At 42.1% G+C, this 17,656-nt stretch overlaps 3 protein-coding genes and 1 long non-coding RNA gene across 4 annotated transcripts in view; 1 reads left to right on the top strand and 3 right to left on the bottom strand.

The window, feature by feature from the left end:
- The window catches only part of LOC131890755 (uncharacterized), a 2,087-nt gene extending 1,516 nt beyond the window's left edge, over window positions 1-571 (bottom strand). The window contains exon 1 of the mRNA XM_059240166.1: window positions 4-571. Within this exon, the coding sequence (XP_059096149.1) occupies window positions 4-459 (456 nt within the window). The 5' untranslated portion in view covers window positions 460-571. The remainder of the gene's footprint in view (window positions 1-3) is intronic.
- A 588-nt stretch (window positions 572-1,159) lies between these two features.
- LOC131890005 (NADH-ubiquinone oxidoreductase 49 kDa subunit-like) lies at window positions 1,160-3,443 on the top strand. The gene is given in 7 exon segments (XM_059239255.1): window positions 1,160-1,421; window positions 1,483-1,756; window positions 1,823-2,024; window positions 2,092-2,279; window positions 2,340-2,623; window positions 2,686-2,815; window positions 2,892-3,443. Coding segments are annotated over 7 exon segments (1,482 nt in total). The 5' UTR covers window positions 1,160-1,293; the 3' UTR covers window positions 3,168-3,443.
- LOC131890006 (uncharacterized) lies at window positions 3,210-4,493 on the bottom strand. The gene is made up of 2 exons (XR_009374260.1): window positions 3,441-4,493; window positions 3,210-3,363 (listed from the first exon to the last, which is right to left on the bottom strand). It is a non-coding gene; the product is annotated as an uncharacterized LOC131890006 (long non-coding RNA).
- Window positions 4,494-7,014: 2,521 nt separating this feature from the next.
- LOC131890004 (uncharacterized) lies at window positions 7,015-8,960 on the bottom strand. Its single transcript, XM_059239254.1, has 3 exons — window positions 8,802-8,960; window positions 8,596-8,710; window positions 7,015-7,565 (listed from the first exon to the last, which is right to left on the bottom strand). The coding sequence occupies exons 2-3, from the start codon at window positions 8,702-8,704 to the stop codon at window positions 7,294-7,296; spliced, it is 381 nt and encodes a 126-aa protein (XP_059095237.1). The 5' UTR covers window positions 8,705-8,710; window positions 8,802-8,960; the 3' UTR covers window positions 7,015-7,293.
- Between the last annotated feature and the right edge of the window lie 8,696 nt (window positions 8,961-17,656).

Raw genomic sequence — 17,656 nt, 5'->3', positions numbered from 1 at the left:
TACCCCAAACACGTGGGTCGGACGGCGAGTAGTGCGGAATTCTACGGTCAGAGGGAAATTTCGCCGCAAAACTCGGACGAAGCGGTCCTGATCAAGTTCGGTCGTGTTGACATTGGTGTGAATGATGACCCTCTCGGGTCTGTGATTGATTAAGGCTGAAGCAATGCACACGAACGAGACAAATGAGAAGTTTGGAGTGTTAAAATGGACAAAATGCACGTGATTGGGCACCACAAAGTGATCCTGGAACGCAGCTGAATGGGTGGCACATGGATGGTCGGAGTTGGGACCGGATTGGAGCCCATCCAGGTTGTGACTGATCTCGATCTGAGTACAATAGTAGAGAATAAGAAGTAGAAGTAGGAAGGAGACAATGAAGAGAGGCCACAGGAACGATTTGGCGGTTAGTTTACAGGATAGGCTTTTGAGCATATGGCGAAGGTACAGCTCACCGCTCATGATAATAGGTCATGGTTTTCAAAATCAATCAATGTATGAACCACACATAATGTTCAAAATTAGGGTCATTTTTCCACTTTCTTTGTTTACATAGCTTTAGGGTGACGATCGTGTTTTTGCGTCCATTGTCTTAAGAGATTCTCATTTCGGACTTTAGCGAAGTTTTGGAATTTATGTGGTGCCCTGATTGAAAATAGCTTCAAAAATGTTACTTTTACGCCGATCAATTATGATAGGTGCCCTTTATTGTCTTTTGGGCTGCCGCTACTTGATAAATTTATATGATCTGTTCCAATCATGATCACTGAAAATGAAATTCAGAGATTCTCTAGACGAAGCGAAATTATCTTCGAGTAAAACACCCTCTGTAATACTCCACCATATAAGTCATGGAACTGACAAGGTCATAGCCATCAAGTCATGGTCGCCCTGTACTAAAAATCTACACACTTCAGAGTCAGCAGAACATTGTCGAGCACTCTACCTTTTAAAAAACATTAGGAAACATCATTTCCGGGTGTATAACTCAAATGGACAAGATTATTCACTTACCTATGTCGTAGTTTTGCTTGACAAATCATTTTTTGCCAACCTAATCATCACAGGGGGACTTTTCCCGCCTCAACTATCCAGATCCTTGATCCAGATCGTTCAAATATATAGAGATCTCTAATGTTATGAATGGAGCTGGAAGTCAGCTGATGCTGCAGTTAGTTGCTGCAGTTACTCAATCCCCCCATTTTCTTGGCTTACCTTTTACTTGTTACGTCCCTCCGTCCTCCAATCAATTGTTGAATTTCTTCGGACCCCTGGTGATCCCATACCCGATCCAGTATGGCGGCAACGAGTGGACGACTCTTGGGAGCCAAGATTTGGAGCTCAAGCTGGGCCAAAATGGTTCAGTGCGCCTCCTCACCCGTACCCCTGATGCCCACGTCCACCACTGCCACCACCATTTCCAGGTGAGTTTACTTTTTTTTTCATCGTCTGTTAGACTAAATCCACTATTACATCTACTGGTAGGTCGGTGCATCAGAGTGCGGCGGTGAGTGCTCAACATTGGTATCCGGATCGAGAGTATTGCCTGAAGCGAGAGTCGGGCGTTTTGCTCATACCGGAGGATCCCCGGCAACCCTCGGGATTTGTTACGGATCCATCGACAATTCCACGCGTGTCCTTGACCGATTTCCCCGAAGATGCGCCCGAGAAATTCATCAAGAACATGCAACTCAACTTTGGACCTCAACATCCGGCCGCTCACGGCGTGTTGCGACTGGTCTTGCAAATGGATGGCGAGGTGAGTGAGAGCAACACTAGGAAAAAGATTGACAACAGTCCATCTTCACCCACGTTAGTTTGGTAGATTGTGGCCCGGGCTGACCCGCATATTGGGTTATTGCATCGCGGCACTGAGAAACTCATCGAATACAAGACCTACTTGCAAGCCTTGCCCTATTTTGACCGCTTGGACTATGTGTCCATGATGTGTAACGAGCAATGCTTCTCCTTGGCCATCGAGAAGCTCTTGAACATTGATGTCCCTCTGCGGGCCAAGTATATTCGAGGTGAGCTCTTCCGAACGTAATGGTTGGGTATGAATTATAATGGTCGGGTTTCTATTTCTATGGTTAGTCATGTTTGCCGAACTTACTCGGATCCTGAATCACATCATGGGCATCGGCACTCATATTCTGGATGTGGGTGGCATCACGCCTTTCTTTTGGCTTTTTGAAGAGCGCGAAAAAATGATGGAATTCTATGAGCGAGCTTCAGGGGCTCGCATGCATGCCGCCTACATTCGACCCGGAGGTGTCCATCAGGTAACGATCAAGCCTTTAACATGAGTTGATCGGGAGGCCTAACCGATTTTCGTTACCAAGGATATTCCAATTGGGTTGCTCGATGACATCTACGAGTTCATTTCCAAATTTGGTCAACGCTTGGATGAAGTGGAAGATTTGATTACGACTAACCGTCTGTGGGTGCATCGCACTGAAAACATTGGCGTCATTTCCGCCGTAGACGCCTTGGAATGGGGATGTTCCGGTGTCATGCTTCGAGGCTCGGGAATTAAATGGGATTTGCGAAAGTCCCAGCCCTATGATGCGTAAGACTTGGTGGACTTTGATGTTCCAATCGGCCGAAACGGAGATTGCTACGACAGGTAAACAATTTCGAAGTGTGCTTTGTCAAGTGTCTTGAAACCACTCAAAAACATCAATGTAGGTACTTGGTCCGAATGCGTGAAATGCGAGAATCGCTCCGGATTGTTGAGCAATGCCTCAACCAAATGCCTGAGGGCGACGTTCGGACCGATGATGCCAAGTGTGTGCCTCCTTCCCGTGCCGAAATGAAGGTAAAACAGACTTGAACCTGATACAGTGAGTCCTTTGAGTAAAAACACAGACACGGTTTTACCTTCTTACTCCCAGACCTCCATGGAAGCTCTCATTCATCACTTCAAATTGTACACACAAGGATTCACTGTCCCTGCTGGGAGCACTTACACGGCTATTGAGGCGCCTAAAGGTGAATTTGGAGTGTACTTAGTGTCGGACGGATCCAGCAAACCTTATCGTTGCAAGATCAAGGCCCCAGGATTTGCCCATTTGGCCCTTATGGATCACATTGGCAAAAATCACTTCCTGGCTGATATTGTCGCAATTATTGGCACATTGGACGTCGTGTTTGGGGAAATTGATCGATGAAACAGATGTTGTTACCCCCATTGCTACATATAAGCACCCAACTAGCAACAGTCTTTTTTTTATTCCTTAAAATTCAAAATCAAGCCGACTAAGATGAGGATCAATATAAAAAATAAGATCAGAAAACCAAGCACCAAAAATACGATCCCTAAGTATTGCGATGGTATTCCCAATACTGAGCCATGGTGTGGATGGCCTGAAATCGAAGGCAAATATATAATATTCGTTCTGTATGACAACTAATTTAAAAGAAATGCATTCTTTTCTTCTTACCCATTTCTGCGACATATGCCGTATAAGTTAATGCGCTTCCGGCGATCAATAGGTAAACTGCGCAAGCTGCTCCAATAGTGATGTAATGCGTCGATCCATGTTGATGCTGTCGTCGCCAAGGAGCTCGAAAAAATGTGATGTTCATTTGCACTCCCATTATTGCACTCAACGAAATCTGAATGAAGATTATGACCTTTTCCCTATTTTCGTTGTATTGAGCTCATCATATCTTTCCTGGCCTGATAATGGAATTATCCCAACAGCTCAACACCTTTCGGTCACTTATAGGCTCGGAATTCCAACCAAACGTTGTTTGTTTGATAAGCTTTTGATAGCCTGGGATTGCTTTGGATTAGGCATGTCATTAGTTGAGTCACAATGAACCTTACAACTACAGTACGACAAATATGGATCAAAGTTAAAGCCTTCTTTGTATTCTAATAAATTCGGATAGTTGAACATGATTTTCAAATTTTTGCTCTATTTAAGTTCGAGGGGTGGAACATGGGCTAAAATTGAATAAAGAGACTCGAACGAATCATAGATTGTGCCGAACTTTGAGGATACAATAATATTATTCTCGAGTTCATCTCGGATACCAATTTGAGTTTCAGCCCGTGAAAGCAAAAATACATCAATTCATAGCTATCAGAAAACAATAAAGCGGGAAAGGAATGTTCCTGCTTTATCTGGATCTTAAAGTCAAACAATTTGATTTCTGGTGCAATAATTGCCGCCCTTGCACTCAGTTTCAATTGAGCGCTTTAATCAGCCAAAAAATATTGGACAATTTCGTTTCAGTTGAACTTCAGCCAAAGGCTCTTTGATTCTTCTCCAGATTTCTTTGATTTTGTTTTTGTTTTGCTCTCGAACTTCTTTACGCATATGAAGACTTTTGAATCTGAATGAAGCGAGCCTCAATGTCTATGTGGAAATGATGTCAGAATGGTGAGATGACGAGAGGCTTGGCCAATGAATCGGACCGATGTTTACCTTCCAAACATGCCCTCTGCCTTCTGGTGCCCAATGATTTGTCATTAATCAGCGGGCAAATGTTCTTCCGTTCGGAGTCTGAGTGCCTGCTGTTTCTTTTCATGGGGAAAAGGGAGATCCATTACAAATTTGAATATTTGAGAGCAAGAAAATCTTTTTTGTTGAAATAGACTACAAGAACTTAAGAATCGATTACCTCACTTTCGGCAGCATACTTTACACCTTAATTCTTTGAAAAAAATGAAAAAAACGGAGCAGGTATTCGCCACGGGCAAATAACTATACGATTTGGTGAATAAGAAAGGACGATTACTTCATGGGGTGAAGATTTTAAGGTTGAATAAGTATTTCATGTTGGGCCTACCTTTTTCAAATCAAAGCGCTGGATTACAAAATAGCACCACTTGGTTTACAGAAACTTACTTTTCAGGCAATCGTGAAAATACAACCATGAAATAAAGCTTCCAACAAGGACGTTTGGTTTCCTTTGCATTGTTGAAAGTGAAGATTATCCTTATGAAAATAAAAAAATGGAAATCCATAAAAGCAAATAGCAAATCTTTTGCCTGGTTTCTTTTGCATTGAGGCAAATAGATATTCTTGGAATTGAAGCTGAATACACTTGAGATTCACTTCTCACCTTTACCCTTAGAATGACCAATATTTTAGGTATTTTGCTTAATCAAGACCATACTTTTCTAAATAAGCTTTTTTTTGTTTCAAACAGTCCTAAAATTTTAGGTTTTCCTGTCAACATGTTTCACTAAAGAGCGTTGATATTGTTTTTTTGCTGAGGACTGCATTACTCACACTCTTGGCTATGTTTATTTGGCAAAACATTTGTCAAGCCAATGGAAATTCATAATAAGAAAATCAACTCTTTCGAAAGTTTGACCTAGTTTATGTCTTAAGAAAGTTGTATCAATCTGATGGAGATAACATTTTTATGGCTTTTTTTGAAGTTTAAAGCTTGGAAGGAAATGGATGGATTTAAAGTTCCAAATAAATATATGCTTAATTTTTTTATCAGATAGTTTTATTGATTAAGGCATCATAAAGTAGGTTGTTTTGTGACTTCTATTTTGCGTTTTTTGAAAAATCAGCCCAAAATGTTGAATTGGGTTTTACTCTTTTCGCTGTTGATTGCAACTCTCTTCGAAAACGTTTTCAAAATTATAATCTTCGATGGCATCAAATAAAGTGTCTTATCATTTTCCAAATATTCAGCCTCTTTTTTCAAGAAACGGAAACTTAAATGCCACTCTGGGGCGTGAAACGAGGAACGAGTAATTAGTAATTCTGGTTTAGTGGGGTCGTCGTCAGGGCTTTTTTGCGTTATGTATTGCGTTACCGTACCGTTACCCTTTAGATTGCACCATGAGTTCCTGCTTTAATAGCTTAAATGGGCTATAATCTCGAGGGTGAGGTAATAATTAATGTCGGTAGTGACAACGAAGAGGGATAAATATCCCTCAATTGGGACACTCAAAATCAGCTGGCAGGCCATCTGACTTCGTAACAGACAAAACGAACAACCAGACATTCATAGAAAGCTACTTTATGAAAGTTTTAGTAATCGAGGAGAGATACGTTCGATTTTGCATCGATTTGAAACATACACAAAAACTTTTGGGATGCCCTGTAGATGTCAAGATATCTTGATTTTTGCAATGTTTTGGCAACTTTCAATCACTTCCTTCTAGACTTTAAAAAAGGAAGTCAAGATGACAGGAATGAGGAATGATTTTTTTCTTCTTGCAATTACGATTCAATTCATTTACCGGCTTAACAGGTTCGACACATTACTACGAAGCATTACCTTATTGAATAAATCAGATCTACGCCTTGGACAAAATGTTCCCTTAATCTAATCGAAAAACACAAAATAGATCTTCCCCGTATTGTTTGGGTTATCTGACAGTGACATGACTCCTATACACTTACAGTGGTTGTTTTGGATTACAGGGCAGGGAGATATTTAGTGGGATAGAATTGTAATGTAGCAAGAAAAAGGTCAAAAGTGTAATTTAAAGCCATAATCCTTTCAAAAAGGAAGGCCAACAATGGTTCAACAATTATCACAATTGCAACAAAAGAGGATAGTTTCTTTTGCCAAAAACAATAAATTCTTCGCCTTGAACATGTAAAAAGTGGTGTGCTGCTTAGGTTGTGTTGCCTCGAAAAGATTTCATCTTTTCAGACCTATAGCCATAATACTTTGATAGCAGATACTCGTCTTTACACTGCACCTTGACGTTTTAGATAAAGAATATTTCTTTCTTTCGTAGAAGCGGCCACTAACCTGCCTTTAGTGCTTTTGGAATAGACCACTTAGAAGCGAGCAAGGTGATATCAATCTCCGGACAAGGTTTCCAGGAATCTGAGCCCAGTTTTTTAAAGCTAAATAGTGAATCTTGGATCGAGAAAAGATCCTTACGACAAGCCATTTCGTGATTGGTCCAAACGCAGAATAATCATCGATCTGCAACTTACATACTTAAAACAACTTACATATCCAACGCACTTATGTCGACCATCAATAATTGCTTTTACGGACGCAAAGAAACTCAAACTGAACGCGTTTTTCCAAAGGTTGACAGGGTACTTTATTCACATTTCATAGACAATGTAACATGGGACAATGGCTAATTTTTAGATTCTTTTTCGCGATCACATTCTCGATAGCGTGGTAGCAATGGTGGTGGTGGTGGTGGTGGTGGTATTGATGTTGGCGGCGTTGGTAATGGCAAAACCTTGAGAAAATGGATGGCTGTGCAAGAAGTTAAGTACAATTGCGTTCAAAGAGGGCCGTCCAACTCCAACAAGTGAACAAGCCTCTTATAACGAACTGGGCCATTTTTTAGTATCGGACGGGTCTTGGGCGATAAGTTCCGTAGATCTCAGTGTGCACTGGCATGTAGCTATACCCGGGGGTAAAGATCCTGTCATGAGCATCGGGAAGAATGGGAGTCAAAGGTTCGGAAGCACGTTTGCGGGGTTTGTCGAACATCTGGGACTCCAGTTTCGAGAACTCATGCTTCAATTCAGGGAAGTCGTCGGGAAGGGTGTGAACGATGCTGGGATGAATGCTGCGAAACACACGCTCATCGGGAGCTCTGAGGTCTTGGGCTCCTGCAAAGAGTAGCACAACATGGTCATGTCTAGAAGATCGTTTGCATTCGGATTAGCGTTGGGGTTCAACGATAGCCACGTGTTCCATCTACAATACTAAGCAAGCATGACGCCATGACCTCTATTCTTAATGGTGAGTCAAGTTGGCAACTTTCCCAATTCTCTGTTGTGTGAAGTGTCTGTCGACGGCATGCACACCTCAGTCAAGGTCGAGAAGCCATTGAACTAATCATCCTCGTCTCTAGGGAGGCTTTTTCCCATTAATCGAACAGGTTTGAGCGAAGACGATCAATATCTTTCTCGATATGGTGATTTGCGTTTTCTTAACACTCGATCTTACAAATATGGCAAGGAAAGCATTTGGAGACGATAAAATGAAACCTATGTTAGTTCATCTTAATTGCTTTAGAACCAGCCTCTGTGTTGCCCGAAAAATGGTGGGTAGCTCTACACTTTTATCCCTCTTCTTTACAATTTAGATTAAATTTTATAAATATTTTATTCGACTTAAAAAACGGAGGATATCAAATTTTGTCATCAAAAAATGGCCACATATAGCATAATGTATGTGTTTCGATTTAAAAAGCTACTACACTACGTGTTTTGATCAACAAACCTTCAAAGCTTTCATGAGTGGAACTAAATGTTCAGTTGTTCCGACACATCGGAAATGTTGAAGCGACGGAAAATGTGAATGGAGAGTAGTAGCCTTGATCTAAAAGATCATTCCAACATCACAATTCTAGAGAAAATAAAGATTTGCCCTTTCGTTGAAATCTCAAGCTCCAGTGGCTTTAAATGAAGTATAGTGATTTGCCCAGATGAAACACAGGATAAGCGCTCGAAGCCATAAAGGTCAAAGAAAGCCGCACTTCTACAAAATTTAGACTATGCGCCACTTCACCGAATTAGCGTTTTGCTTTCCTAGAAAAGCTTTCCAATCTCTCCCGCCACCTTCAATCGGCAACACTCAATCGCTATACTCAGGCGGAAAGTTAATAAATGAGATTTATAAGCTAGAATCAATTACCTTTGAGGGAGGAGACAAAATTGCACCAGAACTTGGCCTTTTGGGTCAAAGCCGAGTTGTTGGTGTACAGATCCATGTGCATTTTGCCGATTCCGGTGTTTCCAGCCATTTTTCCCTGTCAACGAGAGAGGGGCGGGAAAATTGGTGATTATGTGGGTATATGGAAGATGTCAAATACTCTTTGCAAGCTAATGATGTTCTCCTACCAGATGGATGTTCCTTGAGACGCAAGTTGATCACGACTGCCTTCCCAGTTTTGAAACGAGACTTTCGTACATTCGAAATCTTGGCCCAAAGCCAAACGCGTCCTTGAGAGACACAAGGAGAGCCTATAAACTATGTACGTATGTATGCCTAGCATAAATCCGTACCTGCTCGCACATGTAGCGATTGGCCTCATCTTTGCTTCGCCTTTACCTCCTCCTCCTCCTCCTACTCCCACCAAATAACGTTTACATGTCTCAGAGCCTATGGCCGGCCCGCCTGCCAGCCTTGCTCTTTGCCCTAGGTAGTAGCTGGCTAGTGAGCTACCTAATAAACTTGCTAGCTTGCTGACCGAGGACCGACCGAGGACCGACCGAGTGAGAGGTGAGGCCGTGGTATAATTTTAGCCTTGGAAGGACACCGTTAGTCACCACCTGAAAAGATGGTGAGCGATTTCGGATGTGGTGCCACCACCGTCATCGCCAATCATCGAACGGCAAAAAGAAGGCTGCGAGAGGAAATTGTGGTGGAAAGGCCTATTCTTAATGTAAACATGGAAAGAGTCCTAAACAATGGGTTGTCTTGTGATTTTGCACCCGACGATGACGTAAGTGTCAGTTACTGAGGCATTAGACTCGGGGAAAAAATAACGATTTCTTCCATTCACGACGAGATATTCGAATTCCACTTCAAATGTTCGAGAAATAAAGACCGAGCTCTAGGCAGACTGATTGGCTAGCTAAGAGAACTCGGTTCCCGTCGTGGCCCAACGTCAAACACAAAGGTTAAAAGTAGAGGTTAATGTCCCATAATAATACCGTTACCGTACCAGACAATAAATTTGGCTTGGAAATGCCAGCAGTAAGACGAAATGGACGGAGAGGCCACAGAAGCTCGTTGACATCAATAGCGTAACTCGATCAAAGCAGTTTCCAAGCGTGAAAGTTTACTTTCAAAATAAGAGTTTCTGAGAAATCGACGAAACAGGGCCCTGATGCTTGTCCGGTAAAGAGGCAATTGAATGAATGGAATTACGCCCATCTCACAACGACTAATTGGGATTATTCTTGCTAAAGAGGCTGCTGCTCCTTAGATGAAAGGTTTTGGGTATCAAAAGAAAGAAGAATCAAAGCCTTTGAGGAAAGCTCCTGTACTTTCGAGATACTCGGCTACACCATACGTCTACGTATACTAGAACTTGTACGTACGAGTTTAGCTCAGTACACTAGATGCACAGATGCACACTCACCTTGGGAAAAGAAATCTTGACACGAAGAACGAGAAACATAAAACTTTTTGGGCTTTCCTTGACCCTCGGTCACAAGCATTATCTGATATTTCACTTTCGAAAAAAACCTGGACATTTGAAAGAGAAATGACTGCTCGGAGAGCTTTGATAAACAAGTGCTAAAGACATGAATTTCACTTATTCAAAAATGTTAACTTTAAAGAAGTAAGCTTTGCAGATTACAATCAAACCTGGGCCTGAAATTCTTTGTCCAATACTAAGATGTTTTGTTCCCGAATATTTTGGACTTCGAACGGAGCTTTCCACCCTTTTCTTCATCAAGGCCATGCATTCGAATTTAGAATGCTCAAATACAAAGTTCGCTTTCTGTTCGCTCTTTTTGGCCCCAGTTGACTTATCCTTGACACGCCTGCCTTTTCACTGAGCATAATCAGTTGAACATCACAAGCGAACCTTTGTAATGATTTCTTAAACAAATTTTGGTCCTATTGTCACTTGGCTTACCACTGTCATTTTGCGTTCTCACCACAAACCTAGACTTGTTGGCAATGAAACAACAAGACGTACAAGTTACATAATTAACTGACAAAAGGAAAAATTACACACTTCTAATTTGCCGTAGAGTGAGCCCAAAATGAGGTATTTCAAATAGAAAATTCGAATAATTTACGTTATAACGAACAAATCCAACTTTCAAATAGATATGATCGAATTTTTTTTTTTATCACATAGACTGCAAAATGCAACTAGCACAGAAACTTGTTACTATTGGCCATTTCCCTATTAAACACTTCTTGAACATTTTGGCATCTTTTAGCAACTTTTGACCGTCTTTCTTCCGCCAATCTCTCGTGTTGGGCATTGAATAGTAAATCTGGCAATAATATGACAATTTATAATTTCATTTATTTTCATTTATAATGTTGTGATATTTGTTGTGGAAAATTGCTCTTGCGCACTCTGGTGACAAAAGCTGAACGAAAATCCTGAGGTTGCTTGTTTGTTCTTGAATGCTTCAAATAGATTAGTATCTCAAACTTAGGCCATTGCTTAATCTTAGAGCTCAAATTGACAAGTTTCTTGGAGCGAGTTTACATGCTTTTAGTTAATGTAACGATCACGAACTTCTAAAAATATGGACTGCGAACGAGCTTCCAGCCAAATCTGCCTGTTCATGATCTTAGGAACTCTGACCCACTTTTCGAATTAAAGTGATGAAATAAGAAACGCAGATCTTTTCATGGAAGGCAAGACATTTTTATAGTACTTACAAGTAAAATAGTTCATTTCAAAGTTATGTTGTCAAAAGCTTATGTAGCTGACCAAGAGCAGGCCGAAAATTCTGAATTTCATGTAGTGTTTACTACATAACTTTTGACTAATCTCTTGAGTTCCCTAAGCATAGTTTTGGGCTTCAATTTGGCCAGATTCAAGATCTTATTTACGCGTATGGTCGTATGAATTGCTTATTGGGAATAAAGTGAACAGTTTAAAAATAAGAAATTTTTGCTTCCGTTCACAGTATACATCTCTAGAAGCCTGTGGAGTGATCTTCTGAATAATCTATAGCCCTCTTACGCTGCACGAAATATGGTTAGGTTTTGCACTTCAGAGGGCGCTTTGTGAGTCAGCCTCACCAAATAAAGAGCCGATTGGGCCGAGTCCTCTTTTTTGAATTATAGTGCGTTTGTGTTGTCTTTGGCTCATTCTTTCAAAATCTGATTTTAATTAGTGTCCTGGGTCACATAATGCCCGGAAAAAAAAATCGCTTTCATGCCACGCCACAAGGGGTTTGTTTAGCAATCTGCTATGCATCTTCCCGTTTTTTTTGAGGCTGTCTGACGTTGCAAATGAGGGTCCTTATTAGTGTCGCTTGAGTATGGAGTACGAAATTATCAATAATTACATTCTCTGTGGCTTGATTGGTGATTGGGCAAAAACGAGTCAATGCACCTATAAAAATGGAAATATTACTTGGGTTAAATTTTATGCCTTCAAATTGCGTTTCATTATTGAATCGTCGCAAAAATTCATTTTTTATAACTTTTTTATTGCGACTCTTAGTCATGCCAGATTGTAAAATTGATAAAACTGCATGTATAAATTTCGTATACAAAAATTGGTTCAAGAATAAAAGAATGAAGTGGTCAAGAATGATAAAATAGTTGACTAGAAATCATAGAGAATATGACTAGAGTTGGTTCAGTGCACATGAAAAAAGTGAAGAGTGAAATTGCAGACAGTACAAAAAACAGGCGGGTAGAAGTAAATGATGAAAATCTTGGTAATTGCAGTAGAGTGGGTGGGTCAGATTGAACAGATCTTTTGTCAGCCCCGGTCGTTGATGGCATTTGGGCGGGAGCCGGACAAAGGTGCGTGACCGCCAATACTCCGAAGGGATGTCGGGCCAAGGACAATAAGGTGGTAGCAAGTCCTTGACTGGGAAGGAAAACTTGTGTCCGGACATTACCTCAGGAAAGGTCAGGTTCCCAACACTTTTGGAAACTATACTTGCCAGCCCGATGGTGAGGGGCTCAGTTTCGCCTAGAAAATGCGTCCATGCATTGTTGGCATATTGGGGCACACACAAGTGTCGTTTGAGGAACTTGGTGAAGGTGATATCGGCGGATTTGTGGGCGGATTGGGCGGAGTTGGGAAGCCAAAGGTGTAGGCCGTAAAGCAAAGTTGGTTTGATGTAGGTCCGGAAGAGTTGAAGAACTATTGGTAGAGGAAGATTCTTGATGGATAGTCTACATGTATCCGATCCTGGCCCTGGCCTTGGTTATTGCGGACTGGAGGTGATTGATGAAGGAGAGTTGGGTGGAGGAAGTGAAACCGACATAGTTGAAGTAATTGACGATTTCAATTGGACTATTGTTAATTTGGAAGGAGGTGGGAGGCAGACGACCTTTATGGAAAACCATGGCCTTCGCCTTGATGGTATTGACTTGAAGGCCGTTCTCTTGGCAATAACCGTGGAGTGCATTGATGGCATTTTGCAATTCCACGCCTGAATCAGCCAAGAGAACCAGGTCGTCTGCATATCTTGAAGATATTATACAGGAAAATGGTTGATGGTGGGGCCTTGATGTGTGAGGGCTTCGGGCAGGTCGGATACATAAAGATTGAAAAGAATTGGCGATAGTGTAAGCCCCTACGGAAAGCCAAGTGAAGTAACAGGGGGATAGGTCCCTACCAGATCAAAACGAATGGAGCATCTGAGTCCCGCATAGATGTTGGACAGCAGGACACAGATTGAACGCGGAACTCCCCACAGTTGAAGTTTGAGGAATAGCCGCGTTTGGTCCACCCTATCGGATGCTTTGGAGAAATCAACAAAGCATCCATACCATCCACACACTCTCCTCTTATTGCTGATGTTCGAGTGCACAATTTCATAGAGGAGAGCAGCTGCCGTGATGTTTGAGCGGCTTCTCCGGAAACCGAATTGGAGCTCTGGGAGGAGATCCCTATCCTCGGCCAATCCGGAGAAGCTAGTAGGGTTGACATCATCTTCAAGAAGGGGATCTCCAGGGCAATGGGTTGTTTAGAATGTCCCTGGGCCCCTTCTTATGCATGAAGATGATGGCTGACTCCATCCACGCTGGTGGGAAGAAGGAAGAATGGAGGGCGAGGCTGAAAAGATCTTGGAGGAGTGGCTGGGCTTGGGTCCGGAGAAGTGAAAGTCGGAAAGGAGAGACCCCAGATGTTGAGGGGGCTTCACTCTTCATCTTCTTGAAGGCCACGTCCATCTCGGGTTCCGTGAAGGGCTGCAAAAGGGGATGGTGTTCTTCTGGGCAGCCCTAGACCTCTTCCACTACTGTTTCCGATGTTGGTGCAAACAGTTCTTGACAGTGGAGGAGGAATTTACTCACGGGAATTACCGAGTTGGTGGCGGGCTTTTTGGCACGTTTGTACAAGCCCACCATCCTGGACAAGGCCGATGAAGAGAGCAGGTTCTCCACTTCCAAACATTGGTCGGCTGACTCGGCGCTCCTCAGAGACTTGTGATATGCAATTCTTGATATCGCATATTGCTCCCAAGTCTCCGGTGTTTGGCTCGTTTTGACACTTCGCAGTTGTTGGAGCATTTGACCCCTCAGCTCTCGATGGTAGGGACTGAACCACGTGGTCTTGAGTCCTCCTCTCCTCCTCTGCACTGAGGAGGACTCTTTGAATGCTTGCAAAATGCTTTGGGCCACTGCAGCTGGATTGCTCACAACCCCGGTGTTGATGGATAGCTGCAGGGCCTCAAGTTGAGCCGTGCACTTTTGTACATTGACCACGCACCTCCCATTTCGTGTCACGCCTTTTTTCAAGAAACTTTGTCACGAGAGTGACATTTCATTTCATTTTGACTTATTTTGCTTTGAACTACATAACAAAGTTGGTTTTTGTGGCTAACAAGTAGTGAAAAGTAATGTTAAAGGTCTTGCAATTTGAGTGAAGACATATTTCCACAAATGTTTGCACAAAAACAATCCATTTAAACTTGCATAGCTCGTCATCTGTTTGACAGACTTTCACATAATTTCTTTGGAGGGGACACTTTACAAAGTATGTCCATCTTGCCCATCATCGAACTCAGACCGCAATGAATAATTGTTCAGAATATCAATCTAATACCACAACTAATTTCAAAAGTCTTTGAATCCCAAAATGACATTAATTGTCCAAAATCGCAACATGGTTAAGGAACTAGACTTTAATTCCAAAAGGTTAATAGAGTGCTTTCATGACTTTTGCATTCCTATTTGATGAGGCTTGGACTTATTGGTTGCAGCGTGTTTTCTCGACTGACCAACATTAGCATAAAACATAACACAAAAGAGTAGAACATGTATGAGCAAGAGCCTAATATATATCATCTCCCCCTTCAAAGTCCAGGCCTTTCATGTGACAATTAAGGAAAAGCACTCTTTCAAAGGTCAAGTTTGATGAACTTTCTATTTGTTATGAATTGTTTTTCCCTTTGAAGAAGTATGATCTACCACCACGATACTGGTCTAAGATCAGACTTCCATTTTCCCATCTTTTCGATAATGTGTGCATAATTTGTATTCTTTGGCCTTGGACAAGATTTGAGAGGAAGCGACGGGATTGGGATCTTGTTTTGAGTTGATGATTCCTAGCGGTTTGTCGAACAAGATTAGCATGGTTAAGATCAACAGTTCTGTTGAGGCGAGGGGTGGGAATTTTTTATCTCAAAATTCTGCCAAACATTCGAAATGCTGGGGATCCTCATCCGGTCGTGGCGTATTCCGAATATTGAGGAGAGCTGTGATGAATACTTCACTGGCAAGGGATGTACAGTTTAGACGAGTTAAGGTTTCTTTTAGAGTTCGGATAGTGCGTTCGGCTAGCCTGTTTGATTGAGGATTGTGTGATGAGCTTGGTTTTCACAAGATTCCCTAGTTTTGAATGAGCTCTTGAAAGGTTGATGAGGAGAATTGTGGGCCGTTATCATATCAAAGCACCACTGGAGAACCATAACCCGAGACGAGCCTGGAGAGAGCATTAGTAATTTGACGAGAAGATGGGCATTGGTTCCAATCGTACATGAATGGAAACCCAGAGTAACGATCTACTGCAACCAAAAAGAAGTGTCGGCCGATCTGAAAGAGATCGATGTGGAGTTTGTGCATTGTGTGGTCGGGGATATCATCCGCCGCTGGGCCTCTTTTCTTTGAGCCGGACGCGTTTCTTGGCAATCCGGACATTTGTTGATCATATCCTCAATCGAGGCATGAATTCCAGGCCAGAACACTGACAAGCGGGTCAGCCGTTTTGTGGCAGTAATCCCCTGATGGCCCAAATGGAGGTTAGGAAGAACGGTCTTAATCTCAGATGAGAGTACCACTGCCCTGTTTCCAACAAAAACGAGTTTGCCCACGATACTGAGGTTTGACTAAACACTTTTAAAAGGGGGCAATAGTTTCACCGGATGATACAGAATCGATTAGATTTTTGTACTTGGCATCAAGTATGGCTACATTTTCTAAACGGCTAGTGAGTGGGTCGGAAGTAACTGAAGCGATGGCCAGGTTAGCTGAATTTTCGTGCGTTAATTTGTCATCCATGTTGGGGGTGTCAACAGACGATCATGAAAGGCAGTCTACGAGAATGGAGAATGTGGTCTTTGCCTTTTTGCCAAGTGACCTTAATCCAGTAGGCCGCCAATTTCAAGAAATAGTTTTGCAACCTCAAGTTTCCTACGTTCAGGAGAGATTTTCTATTGAAAATGGGAACCAACGGCTTGTGGTTGGTCACGACTGTAAACGGGTATCCGACCAAGAATAAGCGGCATTCATTCACTGCCGTCCACACAATTGCCAAGGTTTCTAGTTCTATCATGGCGTATCTCGCTTCGGCATCTTGCAAGAAACGAGAGCCACATTGAAATAGATAGAGGCGTGTTGATTGGGTGGGGGATCGTTCTACCAAGACGAAGCCAAGGCCATGTCTTGACGCGTCTGTGGACAGGAGTGTTTCCAAAGAAGAGTCGAAGTGGGCCAAGACTGGAGGTGATATTAGAGAGGTTTTGACGTTTTCAACAGCAATGGTGTGGTCTTGGGTCCACTGAAATGGCGAAGAGGATTTCTATGACTCCTGCATTGGAGATGAGTTTTTGGCAATGGTTGGCGGAAAGCTTCCCAAGTGGCTTATTAAACCCGTGAAGCTCCGCAACTCGGTTATTTTTGATGGGACAGGGAAATCTTGGATTGCTCGAAATTTTCAGGGGTTCGCTGACTGAGATACAGCTCGAAGAAAGTACCCAGCAAATTGAACCATTGATGAGCCCCAGACGCACTTTTCTGCATTTACAATGATTCCAAACCAGTAACATCGCTCCAATTCCAACCGAACGTGGATCAAGTGGTCCTCCATATTGTTATTACCGGTATATACCATTCCATATATCATTTTCATCAAGTGTAAAAATGTTGCAGTGAACTGAGGAATCGAGTATAAACGCTTTTGTAAATCGCACGTTACATGCTAAAACAGCCTTACAAACGCAGTAAAGTAGCGAACGAATCATATTAGCTTCAGCCAGCTCAAAGGAAAATCGGTCGATGTTTTGTGAATCTGACTCTGGTCAAGCACCAACATTGTCTACTTTTCAGTTGCCATTTAAGCTCGAAATTTAATTCGACGTTAGGGATAGGAAAAAATGCCTTAATCTTGTGGCTCCACATGGATCGTTGTAAGGACTGAGTTGAAAAGAATTTGATATGTAATTCTCAACTAAGTCTAGTAGTTATTGGTCACTAGTACGAGTCAAATAATGATTAGAGGCTATTTTGAATGATTGAGCTCTTGGATATAAACACTACGTAGTGGCTAGGATTCTGTTTAGCCATTGGAAATGTTATATGAATGACATTTGATACTGAGAGGTGGAGGCATACATACCCTACTGTAGGTCAATTGAAGGGAGCTATTGTTGGTATTGATGAATGTGGAAGGTTGATTGAAATCACGAGGGATGCTCAGGACATCACAGTCGTTTAAATTATTTCCCAGCGACAAGTTATCATAGTTTATTGATTACAAGGACAAAAACAAAGCAAACCCTCCAATCATTTCCTCTCAACACAGTCTGCT

The sequence above is a fragment of the Tigriopus californicus genome, chromosome 11 (assembly GCF_007210705.1).
Source record: "Tigriopus californicus strain San Diego chromosome 11, Tcal_SD_v2.1, whole genome shotgun sequence".
Taxonomy (NCBI): Eukaryota; Metazoa; Arthropoda; class Copepoda; order Harpacticoida; family Harpacticidae; genus Tigriopus; species Tigriopus californicus.
This window is presented reverse-complemented; position numbering and strand designations above follow the sequence as displayed.